Here is a 25,368-nt window from a genome sequence, read left to right as displayed (position 1 = left end):
TGCATGCGTGCATCCCTTTCTATGGCAGGAATAATTTCTGCAAATTTACTTTTGTACCGGGGATCTAACAGTGTGGCAACCCAGTAGTCAGGATTATTTCTAATTCTCACAATTCGAGGGTCATGTTGCAGGTAGTGCAGCAAGAAGGCACTCATGTGTGTTGCGCATCCAGGAGCACCAAGTCCCTGTTGTGTTGGTGGCGAGGTAACAATCATGCTTCCTTCCTCTGTCCTCTCCCCCCAACCTCGCACAACAGAAATGTGATCAAGGTCTCCCTCATCTGATGAGTCTTCCATCAGTTCGTCCTCCACTTCTTCCTGGGCTCCTGCACCTTCCTCACTAGTTTGGCTGCTACCATGCGCCCTGGTAAAACCATCTCCCCCACCCTCACATGCCTGCCGCCTTGGTGCTGCCGACCTTCTGGACCTTGCAGATGTTAGCCCTTCCGCATACAACTCCTCCTCCTCTACTTCCTCCACCTCCTCTTGTGCCACCACCTGACTCCGAATTCTGTTTAACATGTGCTCCAGCATGTAAATCACCGGAATAGTCATGCTGATAGTGGCATCGTCAGCACTAAACATCTTCGTCGCCATTTCAAAACTGTGCAGAAGGGTGCATAGGTCCCTGATCTGAGACCACTCCTCCAGCGTGATTTGCCCCACCTCTGAATCTCGTTGGCCCAGGCTATACGTCAGAACGTATTGCACCAGGGCTTGTCGGTGCTGCCACAGTCGCTGCAACATGTGCAGAGTTGAATTCCACCGGGTAGGCACATCGCATTTTAGCCGGTGAAGTGGCAGGCCCAACGACTTCTGTAGAGATGTAAGTCGCTGAGCTGCGGGATGCGAACGGCGGAAGTGAGCACACAGCGACCGTGCCCTCTGCAGAAGGCCATCTAGTCTGGGATAGTGGGCTAAAAATTGCTGGACAACCAGGTTCAACACGTGAGCCATACAAGGCACGTGTGTGACATTGCCCCGGCGAAGGGCCGCACCCAGGTTTGCAGCATTGTCGCACACGGCCTTCCCTGGTTTCAGGTCCAGTGGAGACAACCATTCATGAAATTGGTTCTCCAGAGCTGACCACAACTCCTCAGCTGTGTGACTCACATTTCCCAGACATTTCAATGTAAAAACCGCCTGATGACGTTGAGCCCTACTGCCAGCATAGTAAGGAGGTGTGCAGGATCCCTTCTGCGCAGTTAGAAAGCTTGTGGCATGACCAGACAGGCTTTGGGTGCAGGTGGAAGACCGAGAGGAGGTTGAGGAGGCAGAAGCAGTGGAGGAACTTTGACATAAAGAGGATTGACGCACAACTCGTGGGGACGGCAAGACTTGGACAGCAGCCCCTTGTCCTGCTGTCACCATAGTTACCCAGTGCCCAGTCAGCGACATGTAACGCCCCTGTCCATGCCTACTCGTCCAAGTGTCTGTGGTGAAATGCACCCTGTCACACACAGAGTTTCTCAAAGAAGCGGTGATGTTGTGTGCGACATGCTGGTGGAGCGCAGGCACACCTTTCTTTGAGAAGTAGTGCCGACTGGGCATCTGGTACTGGGGCACTGCGACGGACATAAGGTCTCGAAAATCCTCTGTGTCCACCAGGCGGAAAGGCAGCATTTCTGTAGCCAAGAGCTTGCAGATGGTGAAATTCAACCTCTTAGCTTTCTCATGGCTAGGAGGAAATGGTCTTTTACTTGTCCACATCTGAGGGACCGAGGGCTGGCTATTGAGCTTAGACGGGGTTGATAAGGGTGTCCCCGGCAAACTGCCGGTCTGTGAGGAAGATGCAGGCGGACATGTTAGGTTGCCTTCATCCAAAGGTGGTGCTATCGATGTCGGACAGCGCTCAACACCAGCTGGTGTTACCACCTCCAAAGAAAATGATGACCTGCCAATCACGCTGGCTGTTGCGGGTAAAGAGGTGGCAGGTCTGCGCCCCAAAACAGGTGTGACTGCTGTCCCCCCAGTCACAGAGGATGAAGAGGCCGCGGATGCACAAGATATGGCAGACGGTGGTTGGCCCGGCCGGCTAGGCCGCATTGTAGCACACTGAGCTTCCCACTGCAACTTATGCTTCATGTCCATGTGCCGGTTCATGCATGAAGTACTCAAACTATGTATTTTTTGGCCTCTACTTAGCTTTTGCTGACAAATGTTACAGATAACACGAGTTGGGTCTTCTTTATCGATCTGAAAAAATGCCCAGGCTATGCAAGGCTTAGCACCCATGCGACCTGAAGAGCCACCACGACTTGTGGTGAGAGGCAGAGTTGTGTTTGAGGATGCAGTTGTTGACGTGCTTCCAGTACTACGTCTCTGTCCAGGAAGGCGCAACCTGACCTCGTCGTCACTAGCATCTTCCTCCACCTCCTCTGCTGACCTCATCTCTTGGCTGACTGTGGGTTGACAGTAAGTGGGATCTCCGACCTCATCATCATCACCCTGTGCGTTATCACACCCGTCGTCCTCAGAGCCAACCTGTTCCTGCCCTGACAAAAAACTAAAGTTGTCGCTCCAATCAGGTATTTGAGTCTTATCATCGTCTTCCTCATTGTCTCCACCAACAGGAGTTACAGTTTGGGAATGAGGGTCTACATTATGGTCAGAACCTTCTGCGTCTGGTCCTGGATCCGACTCATAAAGATTCTGGGCATCAGTGCAGATCATTTCCTCGTCTGGATTCACAGAAGCGCTGGAGTCGACCTCTGATTCCCAGGCTATAGTATGAGTAAACAGCTCTGCAGACTCAACCATCTGTTCTACCTCATACTCAGACGGGCAGCTGGAGATTTGGGAGCTGTGAGGAAGCAAGTGCGATTTGGGTGACACCTTTGAGGACTGGAGTATTTGTGATGTTGAAGTTGATGTGGAGGAGAGCCCACTTAAAGGAGCACTTGATATCTGTTGAAGCACCTGCTGTTTTTGTGCCTCATCTGGAATTTGTAGCGATTGGCGTGGCCGTAAGAAAGGGATCTTATCACATTGTCCGCTAAAAGAAGTAGACATTTTAGTTTGGCTGGAAGATGGTCTTTCTTCTGCAGATGTTACTGTTGCTTTAACACCTACCCCACGGACACAACCTTTTTTCCCCTTCCCAACACGCCTATTCCCCTTTCCACCAGCAGCAGGCCTTTTTCCACTCATTTTGGTGGTTAACTAATTTACAACTCTGGAGTTGTTTGCACAATAAAACAATGGATGGTAACCGAGCAGAGCTGAGTGGCCAAACTGTGGTATTAGGCCAAAACTATTGGCTGGGTTAGATGCAGAAAAAAATTATTTTGAATTTGCAACCTGATGGAGGTCAGTATAGATGGACTAATAGAACAAGTCCCACACACAGCTAGAAGCCCAAATATTTTTTCAGAGGTACTGTAGATGCAGATAAAAATTAGTTTTAATTTGCAACCTGATGGAGGTCAGTATAGATGGACTAATAGAGAAAGTCCGACACACTACTAGAAGGCCAAATATTTTTTCAGAGCTAGATGCAGAAAAAAATTATATTCAGTTTGCAACCTGATGGAGGTCAGTATAGATGGATTAATAGAACAAGACCCACACACAGCTAGAAGCCCAATATTTTTTCAGAGGTAGATGCAGAAAAAAATATATTCAGTTTGCAACCTGATGGAGGTCAGTATAGATGGACTTATAGAAAAAGTCCCACACACTGCTAGAATCCCAAATATTTTTTCAGAGGTACTGTAGATGCAGATAAAAATTAGTTTTAATTTGCAACCTGATGGAGGTCAGTATAGATGGACTAATAGAATGATGCTATGCCCAAAAGATTTTACTTCACTAGGTGCAGTAAAAAAATTGGTATTCTATACACAGGTGGTATATCTTGCAACACAGATAGGCTACTCCACTGACTAACACACTCTGCAATAGGCCAAAAAGGATTAGCTTTGCTAGATTCAGCCAAATGCTGTGAAAAAAACTTGCACAGCACTGGCACAGACCTGCCTGGCAAAAACTGATAGGAACTCATGTAACCTAGTCCTGAAAAGGACTCCAATTACAATTAGTCTTTACTCCCACAACCTATCTATTTAAGAGCACAGACCTCCCTGATAAAAGTCGTAGGAAATGCTGTAACCTAGTCCTTAAAAGGACTGCAATCACAACTATTCCCTACTCCCAAGCTATCTGTATATTTGTGCGAAAATTGGCTTGAAATTAACAAGGTATAGCGCACACAGCAACAGCGGTGCCGTCTAACACGCAGCTGCAGCAGTGAGAAAATGGTGGCGACTGGGAAAATGGCTTGGTCTTATAGGGCAAGGACATGTGACATACACTGCCAATCACACATGCCCTTGCTTGTGTGAAAAAAAGCACTTCGCTCCGTGTGTGCGCTGCTGATAGGCTGACAGATTGCACCTCCCCACTGTAAATGCGGGAAAGAGAAAAAAAAATGGAGATCTTCATTGTTCCTGCAGAGATCCGTCCCCTGCCCCTCCCCCCACCCCGCTGTACACTCAAACTGCGTATTAACATTAATTTTCATCATTACTGAGAAAAAATCCAGTTATGATTTTGGTGCACGAACAGTTATCGAACATAACCTCGAACAGCCGAATTTTTCTCAAATTGTTCGTGTTCGCCGAACGGCTCGAACACCGCCCAAAACAGCTCGAATTTGAGATTGGCGAACAGTTCGAGTAGAACAACGCTCATCTCTAGTAGTTATAAAGAAAGAATTCTTCCCAATTTGCTCCTCACTTTGCATTTGTATAGCCAACTATCTACACTATGGATCCTCTCTTTTGGTAAAATATCTTAGAAAACATTGATTGGAATGAAGAGACATTCAAAGACCAAATTATCTAGAAAACAATCTTCAGCAATGTTACCATCAAGAAGTTAAGCTTACTGTCTTGTTCACTATTTGCAACATCCTTTATATCATAGTCTTCCTCAGGGGATGTCCGACACCTGTAGCCTTTCTTCTTAAGGATATGACAGATCAGAAAACCTAAAAGTCCTGTGATGAAGAAGACCAGAACCAGTAGGAAGAGCATATAAGGGCTCTGCTGCGGAGGTGCTTCCCCATCTTCTGTACTGTTTTCCTGCATTTTGATCTGTTACAAAGAGAAAGTTGTTAATGAAGTACTGATTTGTTATTCATTTCCATTGACTATATACATATTCCACACCACTGTACAGAGACTTGCCAGACCTCAAATCAGTCCCTGTACACTATGAAACTCAAAAAAAAGTTACACAACAGACATTCTGTTTGTAGGCTGTCATGCCATGCCCCAAGCAAACAATTGTGACAACCCTATAAAATACATATTGCTTTTATGATTGTTCAATACTGTAACTACACATGTATACAGTTTATATAAAAAGTCTACACAGCCCTGTTAAAAAGATTTTTGTCATGTAAAAAGATTATACCAAGGTGAATTATTTCAGAAATTTTCTCCTGAATGTCAGCCATAATCTGTACAAATTCATTGAGAAACAAATTGAAATAATTTTGAGGAGGAAGATAAAAATAACAGAAATAAAATAAAGTTTTTGCATATGTGTGAACACCGTCTTGTAATTGGGGATGTGGTTGTGCTCAGAATTACCCAAACACACTTAAACTCAAGGTAACTAGTAGTCAGTACACAGCTGCCATCAATTACAGTGATTCTGATTAACCATATATAAAGTTTAGCTGTTCTAGTAGGATTTTACTGACATTTTCTTATTTGAATTTTACAGTAAAAACCATGGTCCGTAAACAGATTACAACTGTTACGTTCGAAGGTGGCACACGTAGTTCGTGGACCCACTATGCCATGGACCAGACTTACCCTGGAGGGGCATAACTAAGCAGCTACCTTGGTGTTCGCTGGAGCCTCTTGTGGTAAGGTCAGGCTTGTGCAACAGGTAGCTGCCATGTACCACTCCAGGGCAGCGTCTGGCAGTAGCAGCTGTCCCCAAGGGTCAATGATGTTAATTCAGATTCCTAGACAGGGCAGGACTGGCCACTTGGGACAGGTTCAGACTGTACAAACAGGACGGCCACTGATACTGGTTCAGACTGTGCAGACAGGACGCCACTGGGACAGGTTCAGACAGTGCAGACAAGACAGCCACTGGGACAAGATGGCAACTTGGGAAACAGTTTTGGTACCACCGATGCGGCCACGGGGTACTGATACCGCAGTCGCAATTTCAGGGTAACCTACATATGACTACAGGGACAGTACAGGATAGGGAATCTCTATAATAGACTATGGGAGCACATGATACGGGAACAGCTTTGACAAACTAGGGACAGGGAGCTAGCAATATATAGGTGCACACACCAAACGACCTAACAGTAACTATAGGGGTTGCTTAGGCACCTCCCAATTGGGGAGCGTGCCTTTTATACAAGATGCCTCCCAGCTATTGGCTGCGAGACATCTGTCATGTGTCCACATTAAGTAAATGACTCCCAGCTGTCGGCTGGGGGCATTTACCACATGTGCGCTGCCCCTTTAAGAGCAGGGGAACGCGCCACCGGGAGACAGTACCGTGTGCATTAATGAAGACAGGAAGCAATGTTTCTGCCTTGAAATGAGGTTTATTGTACTAACAGAAAATGTGCAATCTGCATTCAAACAAAATTTGACAGGTGCATAAGTATGGGCACCTCACCAGAAAAGTGACATTAATATTTAGTAGATCCTCCTTTTGCAAAAATAACAGCCTCTAGTCGCTTCCTGTAGCTTTTAATGAGTTCCTGGATCCTGGATGAAGGTATTTTTGACCATTCCTCTTTACAAAACAATTCCAGTTCAGTTAAGTTTGATGGTCGCCGAGCATGGACAGCCCTCTTCAAATGATCCCACAGATGTTCAATGATATTCAGGTCTGGGGACTGGGATGGCCATTCCAGAACATTGTAATTGTTCCTCTGCATGAATGCCTGAGTAGATTTGGAGCGGTGTTTTGGATCATTGTCTTGCTGAAAGATCCATCCCCTGCGTAACTTCAACTTTGTCACTGATTCTTGAACATTATTGTCAAGAATCTGCTGATACTGAGTGGAATCCATGCGTCCCTCAACTTTAACAAGATTCCCGGTGCCGGCATTGGCCACACAGCCCCAAAGCATGATGGAACCTCAACCAAATTTTACTGTGGGTAGCAAGTGTTTTTCTTGGAATGCTGTTTTTTTGCCGCCATGTATGGCCTTTTTGTATGACCAAACAACTCAATCTTGGTTTCATCAGTCCACAGGACCTTCTTCCAAAAAGAAATTGGCTTCTCCAAATGTCCTTTTGCATACCTCAGCCGACTCTGTTTGTGGCGTTCTTGCAGAAACGGCTTCTTTCGCATCACTCTCCCATACAGCTTCTCCTTGTGCAAAGTGCATTGTATAGTTGACCGATGCACAGTGACACCATCTGCAGCAAGTTGATGCTGCAGCTCTCTGGAGGTGGTCTGAGGATTGTCCTTGACTGATCTCACCATTCTTCTTCTCTGCCTTTTCTGATGTTTTTCTTGGCCTGCCACTTCTGGCATTAACAAGAACTGTCCCTGTGTTCTTCCATTTCCTTACTATGTTCCTCACAGTGGAAACTGACTGGTTAAATCTCTGAGACAGCTTTTTGTATCCTTCCCCTGAACAACTATGTTGAATAATCTTTGTTTTCAGATCATTTGACAGTTGGTTTGAGGAGCCCATGATGCCACTCTTCAGAGGAGATTCAAACACGAGAACAACTTGCAAGTGGCCACTTTAAGTAGCTTTTCTCATGATTGCATACACCTGGCTATGAAGTTCAAAGCTCAATGAGGTTACAAAACCAAAAAAGTGCTTTAGTAAGTCAGTAAAAAGTAGGTAGGAGTATTTAAAACAAGAAAATGATAAGGGTGCCCATACTTATGCACCTGTCAAATTTTGTTTGAATGCAGATTGCACATTTTCTGTTAGTACAATAAACCTCATTTCAAGGCAGAAACATTACTGTGTCCAACAGTTATTACATATATCAAACTGAAATAGCTGTTGCAAAAACACCAATTTTTATAAAACATTAAGCTTAAGATTAATAGGGGTGCCCAAACTTTTTCATATAACTGTACTTCAACAAAATATTAGTTTTTTTGGCGTGCATATTTATACAATCATATTATTTTAGTTCCTTATTTTTCTTTTTCCATCCGAAAAGATTGCAGTTAATTTTTAATTGAATTGTACAGATTGGTAACATTAAAGGTGGAAATAGTTTTGAAATTATTCTTCTAGGTGTGATATTTTTTACATGGTAAAAAAATGGCATTTTAACAGGGGTGTGTAGACTTTTTATATCCAGTGTATGTGCAAAAACATTAAAATGATCTAGGTAGAGTTCCCAATAGCCTATAACCAGCAAACTTTGGTACAAAGACAATACAGAATGTTAATTATTACTTAATTATTACAAAGGCTAATGTGTCCGCATGCATAATTTTAGCCTCTGGCTCACCAGTATTAATATCTTCCGACCTGCACAATATTTGGAGACCATATAGGAATTTGTTGAGAGGTTTTCATCTACAATAAAAACCATGGAAACAGATATAAGGTAGAATTATCTGGAGGGATGCAGAGATATTCTGTCACTGAAGGAACAGAGCTGCAAAATAATCTGGAAGCTGAAGGTACTTTAGTTTCTCTTAAGGTTTTATTTTTTATTTGTGCAAATTCTGTGTTTAAAATTCGTTTTTTCTATACTTGAATTAGGGTTTATCTACTTTTATGTAAATGTAAACCATCAGATAATAAAGTACTTAAAAGGATTAAAGGACTAAGTGTGCCGCTATATGGATGATCTTCATGATACAACATCTGATGGACCCATAAACTTCTAAGGATGACATATCAACCCTTCAATGGCCAGGCTTATTTGGGTCTTAAAGGAATAGTCCCATCTCAGACATTTTGGAATAATCCCATGAATGTGTACTAGGTGTAGGTCACAGAGGTACGACTTCATCTATTTCAGGAATTGAGCTAGGTCTTGTAAAGTGAGCACCTCAGAGGGGAGACCTGCAGCTATCTCAACATCAGGCTTACCGAATACACAGCCTTGTGGTCTTTTTTATTTTTCCAGTGATGACTGTGGGGGGAAAACTGGGAACCATTTCACCTGCTACTGCAGCAACTAAAAAGACATCAATGTGAACTTCTATTAAAAGACAGAAGGTGGTCATTTACGGGTTAGGGCTCGGAACTTTTAAGGAGTAGTAAGCTGTGTGTACGAGGCGTTATGTTAACACGTGGGAGTAAAGTATTTTCTCTTGATTGGGTGAAATTCGTCTTGATGAGATAAAATGAAAAAAGTACCAATTAGGCCAGTAATTTGCTGCAACAGTGACATGTGGTAGAACTAGCGATGACATCGATGCAGCCAAGTAGACAGTGGCCGGTGAGGAGAACCAGAGCGGCACCGCTGGGATCGGAGGAGGATATAGCAGGTAAGCACTGATTTATTATATTTTCATCCTATCCTCCATTCATTGCGAACATTTTGCCTGATCCAAAAAAACAATTATTTAAAGCATAACTCCATCGGGGTTTTTTGACACTTACCAGCCGCGGTCTTCAGAACTTCACGGCGTCGCTCTCTGGTCCCGCGCCACCATCTTGTGACCACAACTTCTGACTGACCGGAAGTCAGTGGTAATGGTCACAAGCATTAAATATAAGGGCATGTGCAGATGACTGTTTTCTCCGCAACCGAGAAAATCGGTACGATTATGCTAATCACACTCTGATTAGATTTTGATCAGAGTGTGAGCCGATCGTCACGGATGTGGAGAGAAATAAAAAACAAAGTTTCTTCACCTCCTCTAGGAAATCAGTCTGTGAAAATCGGACACTCAGATATCATCCCAGGATGGTCCAATTTATTTCCACGGACCCATAGTTTAAAGGGAAAGTGCCTTCCTATTCTTGGAAGCAAATTGTGCATGGTGCTATTTTTTCCTTGGACTGACTCGGTCCTTGGAAATAATTGGACATAGAAAACATGCGCCATAGAATAACATGGGAAAGCAAGCTTTCCATCAAAATCAAGGATCAGTCACCCGAGTTACGTGGTCATCTGCATGAGCCCTAAGTCTTTGAGTGCCTCGTTCTTGACCTCATAGACTTACATTGGTTGTTACTTCCGGGCCGCCCAGCAAACACTGGAGTGATCCGGCAGGTCACAAAATGCTGGAGAACTACCGAAGCAGGCTAGGTCCAATGTGCATGCAAGAGCGCTCGTGTTCCATTATTTATTTCTTTTTTGCTGCAAACACATCGTGTGAACATTCCCTTATAGTATACTCAGCCTAAAACCATCCAGTACCATCAAAGTAATGGAACTACATTTCTGACTTTAAATGAATGCAAATATTAGGCTTTTATTCCAGTCTTCCCACAAGTTCCACCATACTAGAGCTATATCTTTATCACATACTATTTGCAATCATTCAGGTTCTGGAGAGCGGTACATCTTTTTTGCTGATTTACATGATTTCTGGAACTTTTTGGCTTAATCTTGTCCTGTTAGATAAAATGCTGCACACATATAACGATAAAGCACTGTATATTAAAGCAGCTGTCCAGGACTACGATATTGATGAGCTACTCATAGTAAAGGTAATCAATAACAGATTGGTTGGACTTCAGTACATGGAGACCCCTCCGATCAGCTGTTGGCAGGTTTCTCGGCAGCAAGAAGTGCAGTATACAAAGCTGGAACACAACAGCACCACACAATATATAGTGGCCATTCTACGGTACTGCATATAAGCTTCCATTCACATCAATAGAGGCACTTTGGCTGTGGTTATGGGAGAATGCCCAGTACTTTTAGGCAAAGCATGCCACCTACAAAGTTCCCCTGAAAATAAGATAGACAAGCAGGTTTTATATATTATACGGCTTCAAGTAAAATGATTATCCTGCAGTGTTTAAGTTTTCAGAAAGTTTTGTAGGCTTTAATGAGGCATCCAAAAATGTCCATATAAGTATTTAGTTACAATTTTATATAGTTACTTGCTATTGAACCCGTTCTACACCTGGGTGGTGAGCATTTTTATTGCTATATGGTCTCCCATGCTGGTATGTGCTGCCCCCCTTCTGGTATTTGTGCTGCCTCCCTCCTGGTATTTGTGCTGCCCCCATCCTGTCCCCATCATTCTATGCTGGTATGCATGGCACCCCTCATCCCTATTTTGGTATGCATGGCACCCCTCATACCTATCCTGGGATGCATGGCACCCCTCATCCCCATCCTGGTATGCATGGCACCCCTCATTCCTATCCTGGTATGCATGGCACCCTTCACCCCCAATCCTGAAATGATTAGCACCCCTCACCCCCAATCCTGGAATGCATGACACCCCTCACCCCCCATCCTGGTATGCATGGCACCCCTCACCCCCAATCCTGGTATGCATGGCACCCCTCATCCCCAATCCTGGTATGCATGGCACCCAATCCCTCATCTCTATTCTGGTATGTATAGCACCCCTCATGCGTTCAGTGTCTATGCATACCGTGATCTCCGGCGCCATACACTCCTCTTACCTGTAACGGCTGCATGCGTGCTTCTGTCTGGAGCCAGACTGCACAGGCGTGTCGCGCTTGCGCAGTCTATAAAGGCTTCAGACAGAGACACGCATCTCCGGTCATATTATAGATTTTTACATTTGGCTCTAAATGATGCCAAAAATGTCACTGTTGCTGTATTTAACGGCTGCATGACTGAAGAAAAACTAAAGCAAAATGGTTTGAAATGAATATGAAATATTCTGGCTGAGAAAGACTAAAATACAAGCATTGCTGTGGTCGGTGACATGGCAGGATATCTTAAAGAGAGACAGGCATTGTTTAGACCGTATGTGTGTACAGTGCCCTATCAAAGCTAAAATGGTAAGTACTGCTACTAATTAATGCCCCCTAACAATGAGGCAAGTCCATGATATCTTAGATTGTTTATTCAAATGTCACATGACTACATGTGTCGTTCTGAAGCCATCCTTGCTAAGAGATTGTACTCTCCTCCACAGACTTCGTGAACTCAAGATGGGAAACTTGACTAAGGAATATCTGACCCTTGGGCTTACTTACCCCGTCCTTCAATAATGACACTGGCACAGAGTGAGTTGAATGAAATGGCCACAGCAACCTTTATTAAACAACATTATAACAATAACACTGTAATGTATTAAGAACTATCTTGAAGGCTCAGTCTGGTTTTATTTGGTAGACCTCCAAAGACCCATTCTATCAGCTACTCCTCTTTCTCCAATTCAAGAGAATTCCCACTGAGTGGTGCCCCAGATATTCTCTCTCTGAGATCTTAGCGCTTTAGGGACCCCAAGTGTTTTATTTTCTCTACCACAAACAGAGGAGTGACCATCAACAAAGACAAGGCATGTTCCTGCCAAGAGTATAATGGCTCCACACATAGCCCTCCAAACAGTATAATCCCCCCACATAGCCTTCCAAACAGTATAATGCCCTCCCATATACCACTCTAAAAACTGTATTATGTCCCCATATAGCCCTCCAAACAGTATTATACTCCCTCCCCACGTAGCCCTCCAAACGGTATAATGCCCCCCATATAGCCCTCCAAACAGTATAATGCCCCCTAGAGCCCTCCAAACAGTATAATCCCCCCGCCCTATGTAGCCCTCGAAACAGTATAATGGCCCCATACATAGCCCCCCAAACAGTTTAATGCCCCACCATAATGCCCTCCAAACAGTATAATGGGACCCACATAGCTCTCCAAACAGTATAATGCCCCCCCAAATAGACCTCCAAACAGTTTAATGTTCCCTCCCCACGTGGCCCTCCATACAGTAAAATGGCCCCACACATAGCCCTCCAAATAATATAATGGCTTTCACATAGCCTTCTATATAGTATAATGAGCCCCACATAGACTTCCATATAATGTAATGGGCACCACATAGCCTTCCATATAATATAGTTGCCCTACATAGCCTTCTATTTAATGTAAATGGGTCCCCACATAACATTTCATATAATATAATGGAACCCACATTGCCTTCCATATCATTTAATTACCCCACATAGCCTTCCATATAATATAATGGCCCCTCATTGCCTTCAATATAATGTAATGGCCCAACATAGCATTCCATCTAAATGTAATGGGCTCCACATAGCCTTCCATATAATGTAATGGCCCCACATAGCCTTTCATGTAATATAATGTGCTCCACATAGCCCTTCATATAATGTAATGGGCCCCACATAGCCTTCCATATAATGTAATGGCCCCGCATTGTCTTCCATATAATGTAATGGCCCCACATAGCCCTCCATATAATGTTATGGCCCCATATAGCCTTCCATATAATGTAATGGGCCCCCACATTGTCTTCCTTATAATGTAATGGCCCCACATAGCCTTCCATATAATGTAATGGCCCCACATAGCCTTTAATATAATATAATGGCCCCACATTGCCTTTAATATAATATAATGGCCCCACATAGCCTTCCATATAATGTAATGGGCCCCACATATTCTTCCATATAATATAATGGCCCCACATAGCCTTCCATATAATGTAATGGCCCCACATAGCCTTTAATATAATATAATGGCCCCACATAGCCTTTAATATAATATAATGGCCCCACATAGCCTTCCATATAATGTAATGGGCCCCACATATTCTTCCATATAATATAATGGCCCCACATAGCCTTTAATATAATATAATGGCCCCACATAGCCTTCCATAAAATGTAATGGGCCCCACATATCCTTCCATATAATATAATGGCTCCACATATCCTTCCATATAATATAATGGCCCCACATAGCCTTCTATATAATGTAATCGGCCCCACATTGCCTTCCATATAATGTAATGGGCCCCACATATTCTTCCATATAATATAATGGCCCCACATAGCCTTCCATATAATGTAATGGGCCCCACATAGCCTTCCATATAATATAATGGCCCTCATTGCCTTCAATATAATGTAATGGCTCAACATAGCATTCCATATAAATGTAATGGGCTCCACATAGCCTTCCATATAATGTAATGGCCCCACATAGCCTTTCATGTAATATAATGTGCTCCACATAGCCTTTCATATAATGTAATGGGCCCCACATAGCCTTCCATATAATGTAATGGCCCCGCATTGTCTTCCATATAATGTAATAGCCCCACATAGCCATCCATATAATGTTATGGCCCCATATAGCCTTCCATATAATGTAATGGGCCCCCACATTGTCTTCCATATAATGTAATGGCCCCACATAGCCTTCCATATAATGTAATGGCCCCACATAGCCTTTAATATAATATAATGGCCCCACATTGCCTTTAATATAATATAATGGCCCAACATAGCCTTCCATATAATGTAATGGGCTCCACATAGCCTTCCATATAATGTAATGGCCCCACATAGCCTTTCATGTAATATAATGTGCTCCACATAGCCTTTCATATAATGTAATGGGCCCCACATAGCCTTCCATATAATGTAATGGCCCCGCATTGTCTTCCATATAATGTAATAGCCCCACATAGCCATCCATATAATGTTATGGCCCCATATAGCCTTCCATATAATGTAATGGGCCCCCACATTGTCTTCCATATAATGTAATGGCCCCACATAGCCTTCCATATAATGTAATGGCCCCACATAGCCTTTAATATAATATAATGGCCCCACATTGCCTTTAATATAATATAATGGCCCAACATAGCCTTCCATATAATGTAATGGGCCCCACATATTCTTCCATATAATATAATGGCCCCACATAGCCTTCCATATAATGTAATGGGCCCCACATATTCTTCCATATAATATAATGGCCCCACATAGCCTTTAATATAATATAATGGCCCCACATAGCCTTCCATATAATGTAATGGGCCCCACATATCCTTCCATATAATATAATGGCTCCACATATGCTTCCATATAATATAATGGCCCCACATAGCCTTCTAAATAATGTAATCGGCCCCACATTGCCTTCCATATAATGTAATGGGCCCCACATATTATTCCATATAATATAATGGCCCCACATAGCCTTCCATATAATGTAATGGCCCCACATAGCATTTAATATAATATAATGGCCCCACATAGCCTTCCATATAATGTAATGGGCCCCACATAGCCTTCCATATAATATAATGGCCCCTCATTACCTTCAATATAATGTAATGGCTCAACATAGCATTCCATATAATGTAATGGCCCCACATAGCCTTTCATGTAATATAATGTGCTCCACATAGCCTTTCATATAATGTAATGGCCCCACATAGCCTTCCATATAATGTAATGGCCCCACATTGTCTTCCATATAATGTAATGGCCCCACATAGCCCTCCATATAATGTGATGGCCCCACATAGCCTTCCATACAATGTAATCGGCCCCACATTGTCTTCCATATAATGTAATGGCCCCACATAGCCTTCCATATAATGTAATGGCCCCACATTGCCTTTAATATAATATAATTGCCCCACATAGCCTTTAATATAATATAATGGCCCCACATAGCCTTCCATATAATGTAATGGCCCCACATAGCCTTCCATATAATGTAATGGCCCCACATTGTCTTCCATATAATGTAATGGCCCCACATAGCCCTCCATATAATGTGATGGCCCCACATAGCCTTCCATATAATGTAATCGGCCCCACATTGTCTTCCATATAATGTAATGGCCCCACATAGCCCTCCATATAATGTTATGGCCCCATATAGCCTTCCATATAATGTAATGGGCCCCCACATTGTCTTCCATATAATGTAATGGCCCCACATAGCCTTCCATATAATGTAATGGCCCCACATTGCCTTTAATATAATATAATTGCCCCACATAGCCTTTAATATAATATAATGGCCCCACATAGCCTTCCATATAATGTAATGGGCCCCACATATTCGTCCATATAATATAATGGCCCCACATAGCCTTCCATATAATGTAAAGGCCCCACATAGCCTTTAATATAATATAATGGCCCCACATAGCCTTCCATATAATGTAATGGGCCCCACATATCCTTCCATATAATATAATGGCCCCACATAGCCTTCCATATAATGTAATGGGCCCCACATATTCTTCCATATAATATAATGGCCCCACATAGCCTTCTATATAATGTAATTGGCCCCACATTGCCTTCCATATAATGTAATGGGCCCCACATATTCTTCCATATAATATAATGGCCCCACATAGCCTTTAATATAATTTAATGGCCCCACATAGCCTTCCATATAATGTAATGGGCCCCACATATTCTTCCATATAATGTAATGGCCCCACATAGCCTTTAATATAATATAATGGCCCCACATAGCCTTCAATATAATGTAATGGGCCCCACATATTCTTCCATATAATGTAATGGCCCCACATAGCCTTTAATATAATATAATGGCCCCACATAGCCTTCCATATAATGTAATGGGCCCCACATATTCTTCCATATAATGTAATGGCCGCACATAGCCTTTAATATAATATAATGGCCCCACATAGCCTTCCATATAATGTAATGGGCCCCACATTGTCTTCCATATACTATAATGGCCCCACATAGCCTTCCATATAATGTAATGGGCCCCACATAGCCTTTAATATAATATAATGGCCCCACATAGCCTTCCATATAATGTAATGGGCCCCACATTGTCTTCCATATACTATAATGGCCCCACATAGCCATCCATATAATGTAATGGGCCCCACATAGCCTTTAATATAATATAATGGCCCCACATAGCCTTCCATATAATGTAATGGGCCCCACATTGTCTTCCATATACTATAATGGCCCCACATAGCCCTCCATATAATGTAATGGCCCCACATAGCATTTAATATAATATAATGTAATGGCCCCACATAGCCCTCCATATAATGTAATGGGCCCCACATATCCTTCCATATAACATAATGGCCCCACATAGCGTTCCATATAATGATGGGGGCTGAACACCCCTGACTCACGGGCCCCACAGCTGACGTGTGTCTGCCGCCACTGGGGGTACACCACTGCCGCTTCACTAACGTTTTGACTCTGCACTGTCCAACACTCTGCAAACACCATCAATCAGGTACCCCCCTGTCACCTTGCACTTCCCTTTATCTCCCCTTTCTGATTCCTTGCTGTTCTGCTACTCAGGCGCCATCTTAGGAGGCTGTGACCTGACCCCCAATACTCCTAAACCTAATTAATATGCCCCACCATCTATCCTAGTCATGCAGCCCTCATTTTTAGCCCCTTGGGTCACAGTAGGGGCCCTACTTATCCGTCAGTGTTCAGGCATCTGTTGCAGCCAAGACAACTCTGGAGCCTGGGGTTCCGAATATCACAATGGACACCACTCTGCTGCCCTCTACCCGAGTTCTTAAAATAAAACATTTCTTTGACTACCAGGAATCTTCACATTATCCTCTTTACTGTCATAGAGCACCTGAGATACTGGAATTAACCCCTTTAATGCCATTGACTGTACCATCTTCCATATTTGCCCTTAAACCAGCTGCAAATGCTTAGAGGAAACAAAGCACATGACCCAAATCAATTTATTGTTATATATACTGCTGAATATGGAAAGATGATAAAGGAATGTTCAAAAAGGGCCAAAAAAACCCATAGAGTAGCAAGAATAAACACCAGAAGATGTTAAAAAGTGATTACAATAATGGACATTATAGCTCAGTAATAAAGGAGCACTCCAGAAATAACTAAAAGGCCAAGGCCACACTATCAGTATTTGGTCAGTATTCGATCAGTATTTTTTCTCAGGAGTGGGAGACAAAACCAGGTGAGGAACAATCAGAGAAAAGGTATAATAGAAACAAGTCACCAATTCTGCATTTATCACCTACTCCTGGTTTTGGCTCCCACTCCTGAGAAAAATACTGACCGGATACTGACCAAATACTGATAGTGGGGCCGTGACCAAATACAGAGTTATGCAAAGTGAGCGGCTAGAGAGGGCAGTGCATGACTCAGAAATGCAAAGAGGAAGAGAAGCATGGTCCTAATCTAGACATGACACTGTGAACTTATTTTTTTTTTCCAACAGTATTTCAGGTATCAGGGAAAAGTATATAATATTAACATTTTGACATTCTACAAATTCAACCACTTCAATCAATTATATTTTCAGTAGAGATGGGAGAACTAAATCACAGGATTCTGGACCATCAGCCAGGTCAGCACTGTGCCTGCTGCATAGGAGGCCATTCACAATTCATACAATGCCATCATCAGGCTGGCAGGGCTGATGGGCAGGCACACTGGCAAGGCTCATGGACAGGCAGGCTGGCACAGCTCATGGACAGGCAGGCTGGCATGGTTGATAGGCAGGCGAGTATGGCTGATAGGTAGGCGGGCAAGGTTGATAGATAGGCAGGTAAATGGAGATACATGCACTGGGCCCTGAGAACAAGAGTTACAAAACAAACTTACAACGTTGCACAGGCACCTCTATGTTGGAGGAGGTGCTTTAAAAAGTCAGTGGCCTCCGGCTATATGCCGGGTACACTTTAGGAAGGCGCGTGCAGCCCCTTTAGGAGGCGGGGAGTGCGCACGCCCTAAGCACAGTGCCTAGGGATCTGTGCACGTACCCCAGGCAGCGCCAGCGTGCAAGAAAGACGGAGAAGCGGGACACTCCGGCCAGGGGCCACAGTGGTGAGTGAGTCAGCGCCTCTGTCGGGGGGAGAGAGACAGAACGCGCTGGCGTTACAGATCTACTCTGGTATGGACACTGTGCATCACTTTATTTTTTATTATTTGCTTGCTTTCTTTTTTCACCTTTACTCACTGTTTTCTGAGGTCTTTGCGTATCCTTGTTTTCCCATCCCATTTGAGCCTTCTGCCCTCTCCATGCCTACTGAGGTCCACTGTCTGCTCATTGCTGATGACATCATTGGGGGACACACATGCCTTTGACATCACAGGGGATTTCACTCTGACCTGCAGCACTTCACAGATGGTAGGAAGTTATACGGTCACGGTTATCCAACATTCAGTCTCTCAAAGCCCCCGAGGAAATGTGCGTTGGGGTTGCAGGCACGTTGTCCTATACAGGGATATAGGTAAGCTATGAAACTCCATATTACTATATCATTTTGGGAAATGGTTTATTCTGTCTAATGTATCATATCTCTCTATGTATGGTGACTAGTGTTGAGCGAACATGCTCGACACTGCTCGGTACTCGCCTGAGCATCACGCTACTCGGGATGTTCGGCGAGCACCGAGCATTTCCGGGTTACTCGGGCGGGAGCTCGGGTCTCCGCCCTGCATGTTTGGCGCTCTTTACAGAGCCAATGAAGATGTAGGGATTGCCAGCCAGTCACTGTAATGCCGCAGCCATGTTGTTTGTGGGCATTACAGTGATTGGCTGGCCGCACAGCGTCACCTCGAGTATTTAAAACCGGGCGCCGCCATCTTGGACACAGTCGCTCCGGATCAGACAGTGTAGGGACAGCGCTGCTGATTTAGGGAGAGATATATCCTGCAAAATAATTAGTGTAGGGTCTGTAAAGGCTGCCAGATCAAACAAACAGTCCTTCTCAGGACTAATATCCATCCCAGGTATATCAGGCAGGCAGGCTGTATAGGAGACGCAGTGGTTATACCAGCAAACGCTGCATTACAGTCCTGTGTGCTGCTCCTGTTGCTGAAATTGCTGGACTTAGCTCCAGGTCCCGGGGGACATGAAAAATCCTTTTTTTTTTATCTAAATCCTCTTTTTTTTTTCCTCCTTCACAATGTACAAATACCCATCTTATTAACCTTTTGGTGCCCCCCTCCTAAAAAAAATAGTGTGCCTCTGATTTTTCAGACACAAATATATCTGTTGAAAATAGTCTGGTGTAGGCCAGAGAAATAGAAGTGTGGCTTTGCAGTTCTATGGGCCATTTGTATCTAAAAAAACAGTTTGAGTGTGTAGCTCACTGTTCAGCCGCATATATATATATTTTAAAAAGCATGGTATACACCAGTAAATTATTACTGTGGTTTTGATGTTCCACGGTAAAACATCTCTATTATCCTGTTTTTGGCATTTTTTGCTGTATAAAAATAATAAGTGTCTCCCTGATTTTTCAGACACAAATATATCTGTTGAAAATAGTCTGGTGTAGGCCAGAGAGACAGAAGTGTGCTTTTGCTGTTCCACGGTAAAAAATCTCTATTATCCTGCTTTTTGCATTTTTTGCTGTAAAAAAAAAAAAATAGTGTCTCCCTGATTTTTCAGACACAAATATATCTGTTGAAAATAGTCTGGTGTAGGCCCGAGAAATACAAGTGTGGTTTTGCAGTTCCACGGTACAAACCTCTGTATTATCCACTTTTGGGCCATTTGTATCTAAAAAAAAAACAGTTTGAGTGTGTCGCTCACTGTTCAGCCGCAAATATATATATATTTTAAAAAGCCTGGTATACACCAGTAAATTATTACTGTGGTTTTGATGTTCCACGGTAAAACATCTCTATTATCCTGTTTTTGGCATTTTTTGCTGTATAAAAATAATAAGTGTCTCCCTGATTTTTCAGACACAAATATATCTGTTGAAAATAGTCTGGTGTAGGCCAGAGAGACAGAAGTGTGCTTTTGCTGTTCCACGGTAAAAAATCTCTATTATCCTGCTTTTTGCGTTTTTTGCTGTAAAAAAAAAAAAAATAGTGTCTCCCTGATTTTTCAGACACAAATATATCTGTTGAAAATAGTCTGGTGTAGGCCAGAGAGACAGAAGTGTGCTTTTGCTGTTCCGCGGTAAAAAATCTCTATTATCCTGCTTTTTGCATTTTTTGCTGTAAAAAAAAAATATATAGTGTCTCCCTGATTTTTCAGACACAAATATATCTGTTGAAAATAGTCTGGTGTAGGCCCAAGAAATACAAGTGTGGTTTTGCAGATCCACGGTACAAACCTCTGTATTATCCACTTTTGGGCCATTTGTATCTAAAAAAAACAGTTTGAGTGTGTCGCTCACTGTTCAGCCGCAAATATATATATTTTTTAAAAAGCCTGGTATACACCAGTAAATTATAACTGTGGTTTTGCTGTTCCACGGTAAAAAATCTCTATTATTCAGGTTTTGGTAGTTTTTTCCATAAAGAAAAACAGTAGTGTCTCCTGACTGTTGTGACACAAAAATATATCTGTTGAAAATAGTCTTGTGTAGGCCCGACATCCCAGTGTGGTTTCGCAGTTCCACGGGTCAAATCGCTGTACTATCCAGTTTTGGGCCTTTGGTATCTAAAAAAAAAGCAGTTTGAGTGTGTCGCTCACTGTTCAGCCGCAAATATCTCTATTTAAAAAAGTGTGGTATACCCCAGTAAACAATAGCTGTGGTTTTCCTCTTCCACGGTTCTAATCTACTCTTTATTACCCTTTTTCCATTGATAGTGCAAGTGTAAGCTATTTTACTTCATTTACAATGGGCAAGGCGCGTGGCAAAGGACGTGGAAGTGGACGTTCTGGTGATGGTTCGTGCAGAGGACGGGGCCGTGGCCAAGGTGAAAATGTGCCACAACCAACAGCCACATCTTCTCGCTCCCACTTCTTGACCGAATTACTAGGGAAGCACAGAACCACACCAGTATTGAGAACTGATCAGTGTGAACAGGTTATTAATTGGATAGCAGACAATACTTCCAGTTACCTGGGCACCACCACCTCCGGTCTGTCTTCCACACGGTCAACTCTTAGTAGCCGTGAGTCTCGACAGCATACTCCTCCTCACCCTGATGCTCCTTCCTCCCACCATGCCGAGTGTCGTCAGACAGCAAGTGATCCCACACTTGGACACTCTGAAGAGCTGTTCACTGGTCCATTTCCATATTTGGGCCCCTCGCCTGATACGCTTGAAGTGGTGGAAGAGGAGATCCCATGTTGCGATGCCCAAATATTTGAACAGCCACGGCCACAGGAAGTTGACGTTGGCAATCTGTCACAAGAGGTGGATGATGACGAGACACAATTGCCAGGAAGAGAGGAGGAGGATCGTGGTGCGCAAGTGGAAGAGGAGGAGGTGGTGGATGGTCTAGTAACTGACCCAACATGGAAGGAGGACATGCAGAGTGAGGCCAGCAGCACACAGGGGGAGGGAGGCAGAGTACCCCAACAGGCAGGAAGAAGCAGTGTGGTGGCCGCAGACAGAAGGCAGGCAACCGTTCCCCGTAACACCAACACGAGGGACGTTGCCAGTACAAGCGGTAGGTCTTCCAGAGTCTGGAATTTTTTTAAAGACTCTGCTGATAACCCCAAAAAGGCCATATGTTCCACCTGCCATGCCAGCATCAGCAGGGGTGACAAAACTACCAGCCTGACCACCACCAGCATGATCAGGCACATGGCAGCAAAGCACCCGACTTTGTGGGGCGAAACCCAGGGTCCACGACCAGTGTCAGCGGGTGTCACCACTGCTTCTTCCACTGTTGTGCGTGCAATAGAACCCCCTGTTGTGTGTGCAAGGCAATCCCCTGTCCATACTGCATGTAAAGATGCCCCCTCCTCTCAGTCTTCACTTGTTATGGCAGTTTCTCAAGAAACAGCATCAACATCCACGTCCACGTCCCACCGCAGCGTTCAATTGTCCATATCCCAGACCTTTGAACGAAAGCGGAAATTCGCAGCTAACGCCCCACAGGCCACAGTCCTAAATTCGCACATTTCACGACTGCTTGCATTGGAAATGCTGCCTTTTAGGCTGGTGGAGACGGAATCCTTCCGCAATCTTATGGCGGTGGCCGTCCCTCGGTACTCGGTCCCCAGCCGACACTATTTTGCCCGGTGTGCCATCCCCGCACTACACAAGCACGTGTCCCAAAGCATCTGCCGTGCCCTCAACAACGCAGCTACTGGGAGAGTCCACCTGACAACGGACACGTGGACAAGTGCTTGTGGCCAGGGACGGTACATCTCTCTGACGGCACACTGGGTAAACATAGTGGAAGTCGGACCTTGGGACGGAACACGTCCTCCCCACCCCGAGGATTGCGGGCCCTATGTCAGTCAGAGTTGCCCCCACAGTGTACAGCTCCTGCGCATCCTCCTCCTCCTCCTCCTCCTCATGTTCAGCCTCCATCTCAGATATCACCACATCAGTTACAAGCTGGAAGCATTGCAGTACTGCCTCCGCCAAGCGGCAACAGGCTGTGCTGAAACTCATAAGCTTAGGTGATAAACCTCACACTGCTTGTGAGTTGTGGACAGCTGTGAAAGAGCAGGCAGATCTGTGGCTGAGACCGCTGAACCTACATCCCGGCATGGTCGTGTGTGACAATGGCCGTAACCTGGTGGCGGCTCTGAGGCGAGGTGAGATCACACACGTACCATGCCTGGCTCATGTGCTTAACCTCGTGGTTCAGCGGTTTCTTAAATCGTACCCCGAGTTGCCAGATCTGCTCGTGAAAGTACGCCGCCTGTCAGCTCATTTTCGCAAGTCGGCTACAGCTTCCGCCGCCCTTGCTGTGTTGCAGCAGCGTTTGCAGCTTCCGGCACACCGACTGGTGTGTGATGTCCCCACACGTTGTAAATCTACCCTCCACATGTTGCAAAGGATTTGTGAGCAGAAGAGAGCAGTTGTGGAGTACCAGCTGCAACAAGGCCGTCGATATTCAGGTCAGACTCCACACATAAGACCTCAGGAGTGGACCTGGATGTCATATGTACCATCCTGACAAACTTTGAGGAGGCCACCAAGATGGTGAGTGGCGATGACGCCATCATTAGTGTCAACATCCCACTTGTCTGTCTTTTGCAACGCTCTCTGCAGAGAATTAAAGAGGAGGCATTGCAGCCAGAGTATGATGAGATGGATCAAGAAGCCGTAGCGGGCGATTACACACAGCCCAGCCTCATCTCATCCCAACGTGCATTGGGGGACAATGAGGGAGAGGAGGAGGAAGAACAGGAGCTGCTATCATGCGTTGTAGATGGTAGTACCTGTACAAGTGTCATACCGTCGGTTCAGCGTGGGTGGCCTGAGGACAGGGGGGAGGAGGAAGAGGAGGAGGAGGAGGAGAGCATGGTCAGTCGTCATCTTGGTGAGGACACGGAAATCTTGCCCGTTACCAGTCTGGCACGCATGGCTGACTTTATGTTATGCTGCCTTAACCGTGACCCTCGTGTGGTCAAAATGTTGGGTGACAGTCATTACAGGTTGGTGACACTTGTAGACCCCCGCTACAAGGAGAACTTTCACTCTCTTATTCCTGAGGTGGAGAGGTCTACAAAAATGGGGCAATACCAGAAGGCCCTTGCTGCAGAACTCTTAAAAGAATTCCCATCTGAACACGCTAGCGGCAGAGGTCACAGTTCGTTGCCCAACCAAGGCGTACAGGCGAGAGAGATGCAACTCCAATCCAGCAGAGGCAGGGGAACACTGTCAACGTTCTGGGACAGTTTTCTGACACCCGCCCAGCTTACAGGCCCTGAGGCGCGGGGTACTCTCACAAGGAGTGGAAAGTTTCAAAAGATGGTGAGGGAGTACCTTGCCAATCGTACCAGCGTCTTCCGTGATTCCTCTGTGCCTTTTAATTATTGGGTATCCAAGCTGGACACTTGGAATGAACTCGCTCTGTAAGCCTTGGAGGTCCTGGCCTGCCCTGCCGCTAGCGTGTTATCGGAGCGTGTTTTTAGTGCCACTGGGGGAATTATGATAAGCGCACTCGCCTGTCAACTGACAATGCTGACAAGCTGACCCTTATCAAAATGAACAAGGGCTGGATTGGGCCAAACTTCTCATCACCACCAAATGACAGCTGAGTAACATAAAGTCAAATCCACTGTGTTGTTTCGGGAGGTGTATTCACATGCACCGCTTCACACCCACACATGGGTATACGCTTCCTCGTTTCGGCTGTTTAATCTTCTTCTCCTTATCATCAGCCTCCACCACCACTATACCACCAGGGTGCCAGCATTGCAAGTTCCTCCGTCCTAATTTTTGGCAGCTTTTGCTGGGAAAGCATAAGAAAATACTATGGGAGACCCACTCCCCAATAATGGGACTTATGTTTGTAATATGCTGTACTGCATGGCTCTTGTAAGGGGCATTGCAAGTTGCTCCGTCCTAAATTTTGGCAGCTTTTGCTTGCAAGGCATAAGCAAATACTATGGGACACCCACTCCCCAATAATGGGACTTATGTTTGTAATATGCTGTACTGCATGTGACGCGCCCCCTGGGCCGTGTGTACACGTGTGTGGGATACCCGGTGCCGGGTCTCTAGGGTCTGTAGTCTCCGTGTCGGTGACCCGGTCCCGTGGCTCAGGCTGGTCAAACCAGTGGCAGTCTTT

At 44.6% G+C, this 25,368-nt stretch overlaps 1 protein-coding gene across 6 annotated transcripts in view; it reads right to left on the bottom strand.

Annotated features, from left to right (window-relative positions):
* RELL2 (RELT like 2) overlaps nt 1-25,368 on the bottom strand; it is a 161,967-nt gene that overhangs the window by 36,052 nt on the left and 100,547 nt on the right. For 2 of the 6 annotated variants that reach the window (XR_012250908.1, XM_073649728.1), the window contains exons 1-3: nt 18,878-18,956; nt 8,474-8,541; nt 4,888-5,095 (exon numbers count right to left, since the gene is read on the bottom strand). Coding sequence is in view for 5 of the 6 variants with exons in the window: in XM_073649728.1 (XP_073505829.1) it covers nt 4,888-5,095; nt 8,474-8,541; nt 18,878-18,941 (340 nt within the window). In the remaining variant the exon portion in view is untranslated. Of the gene's footprint in view, nt 1-4,887; nt 5,096-8,473; nt 8,542-18,877; nt 18,957-25,368 lie in introns of those variants that run through there. The other 4 variants (XM_073649731.1, XM_073649732.1, XM_073649729.1 and 1 more) reach the window with 3 other exon arrangements.

Source organism: Phyllobates terribilis, unplaced genomic scaffold (assembly GCF_046119375.1).
Source record: "Phyllobates terribilis strain yellow unplaced genomic scaffold, ASM4611937v1 Scaffold_10__3_contigs__length_209671492, whole genome shotgun sequence".
Taxonomy (NCBI): domain Eukaryota; kingdom Metazoa; phylum Chordata; class Amphibia; order Anura; family Dendrobatidae; genus Phyllobates; species Phyllobates terribilis.
Note: the sequence above shows the minus strand (reverse complement) of the source record. Positions and strands in the feature narration are given on the sequence as shown.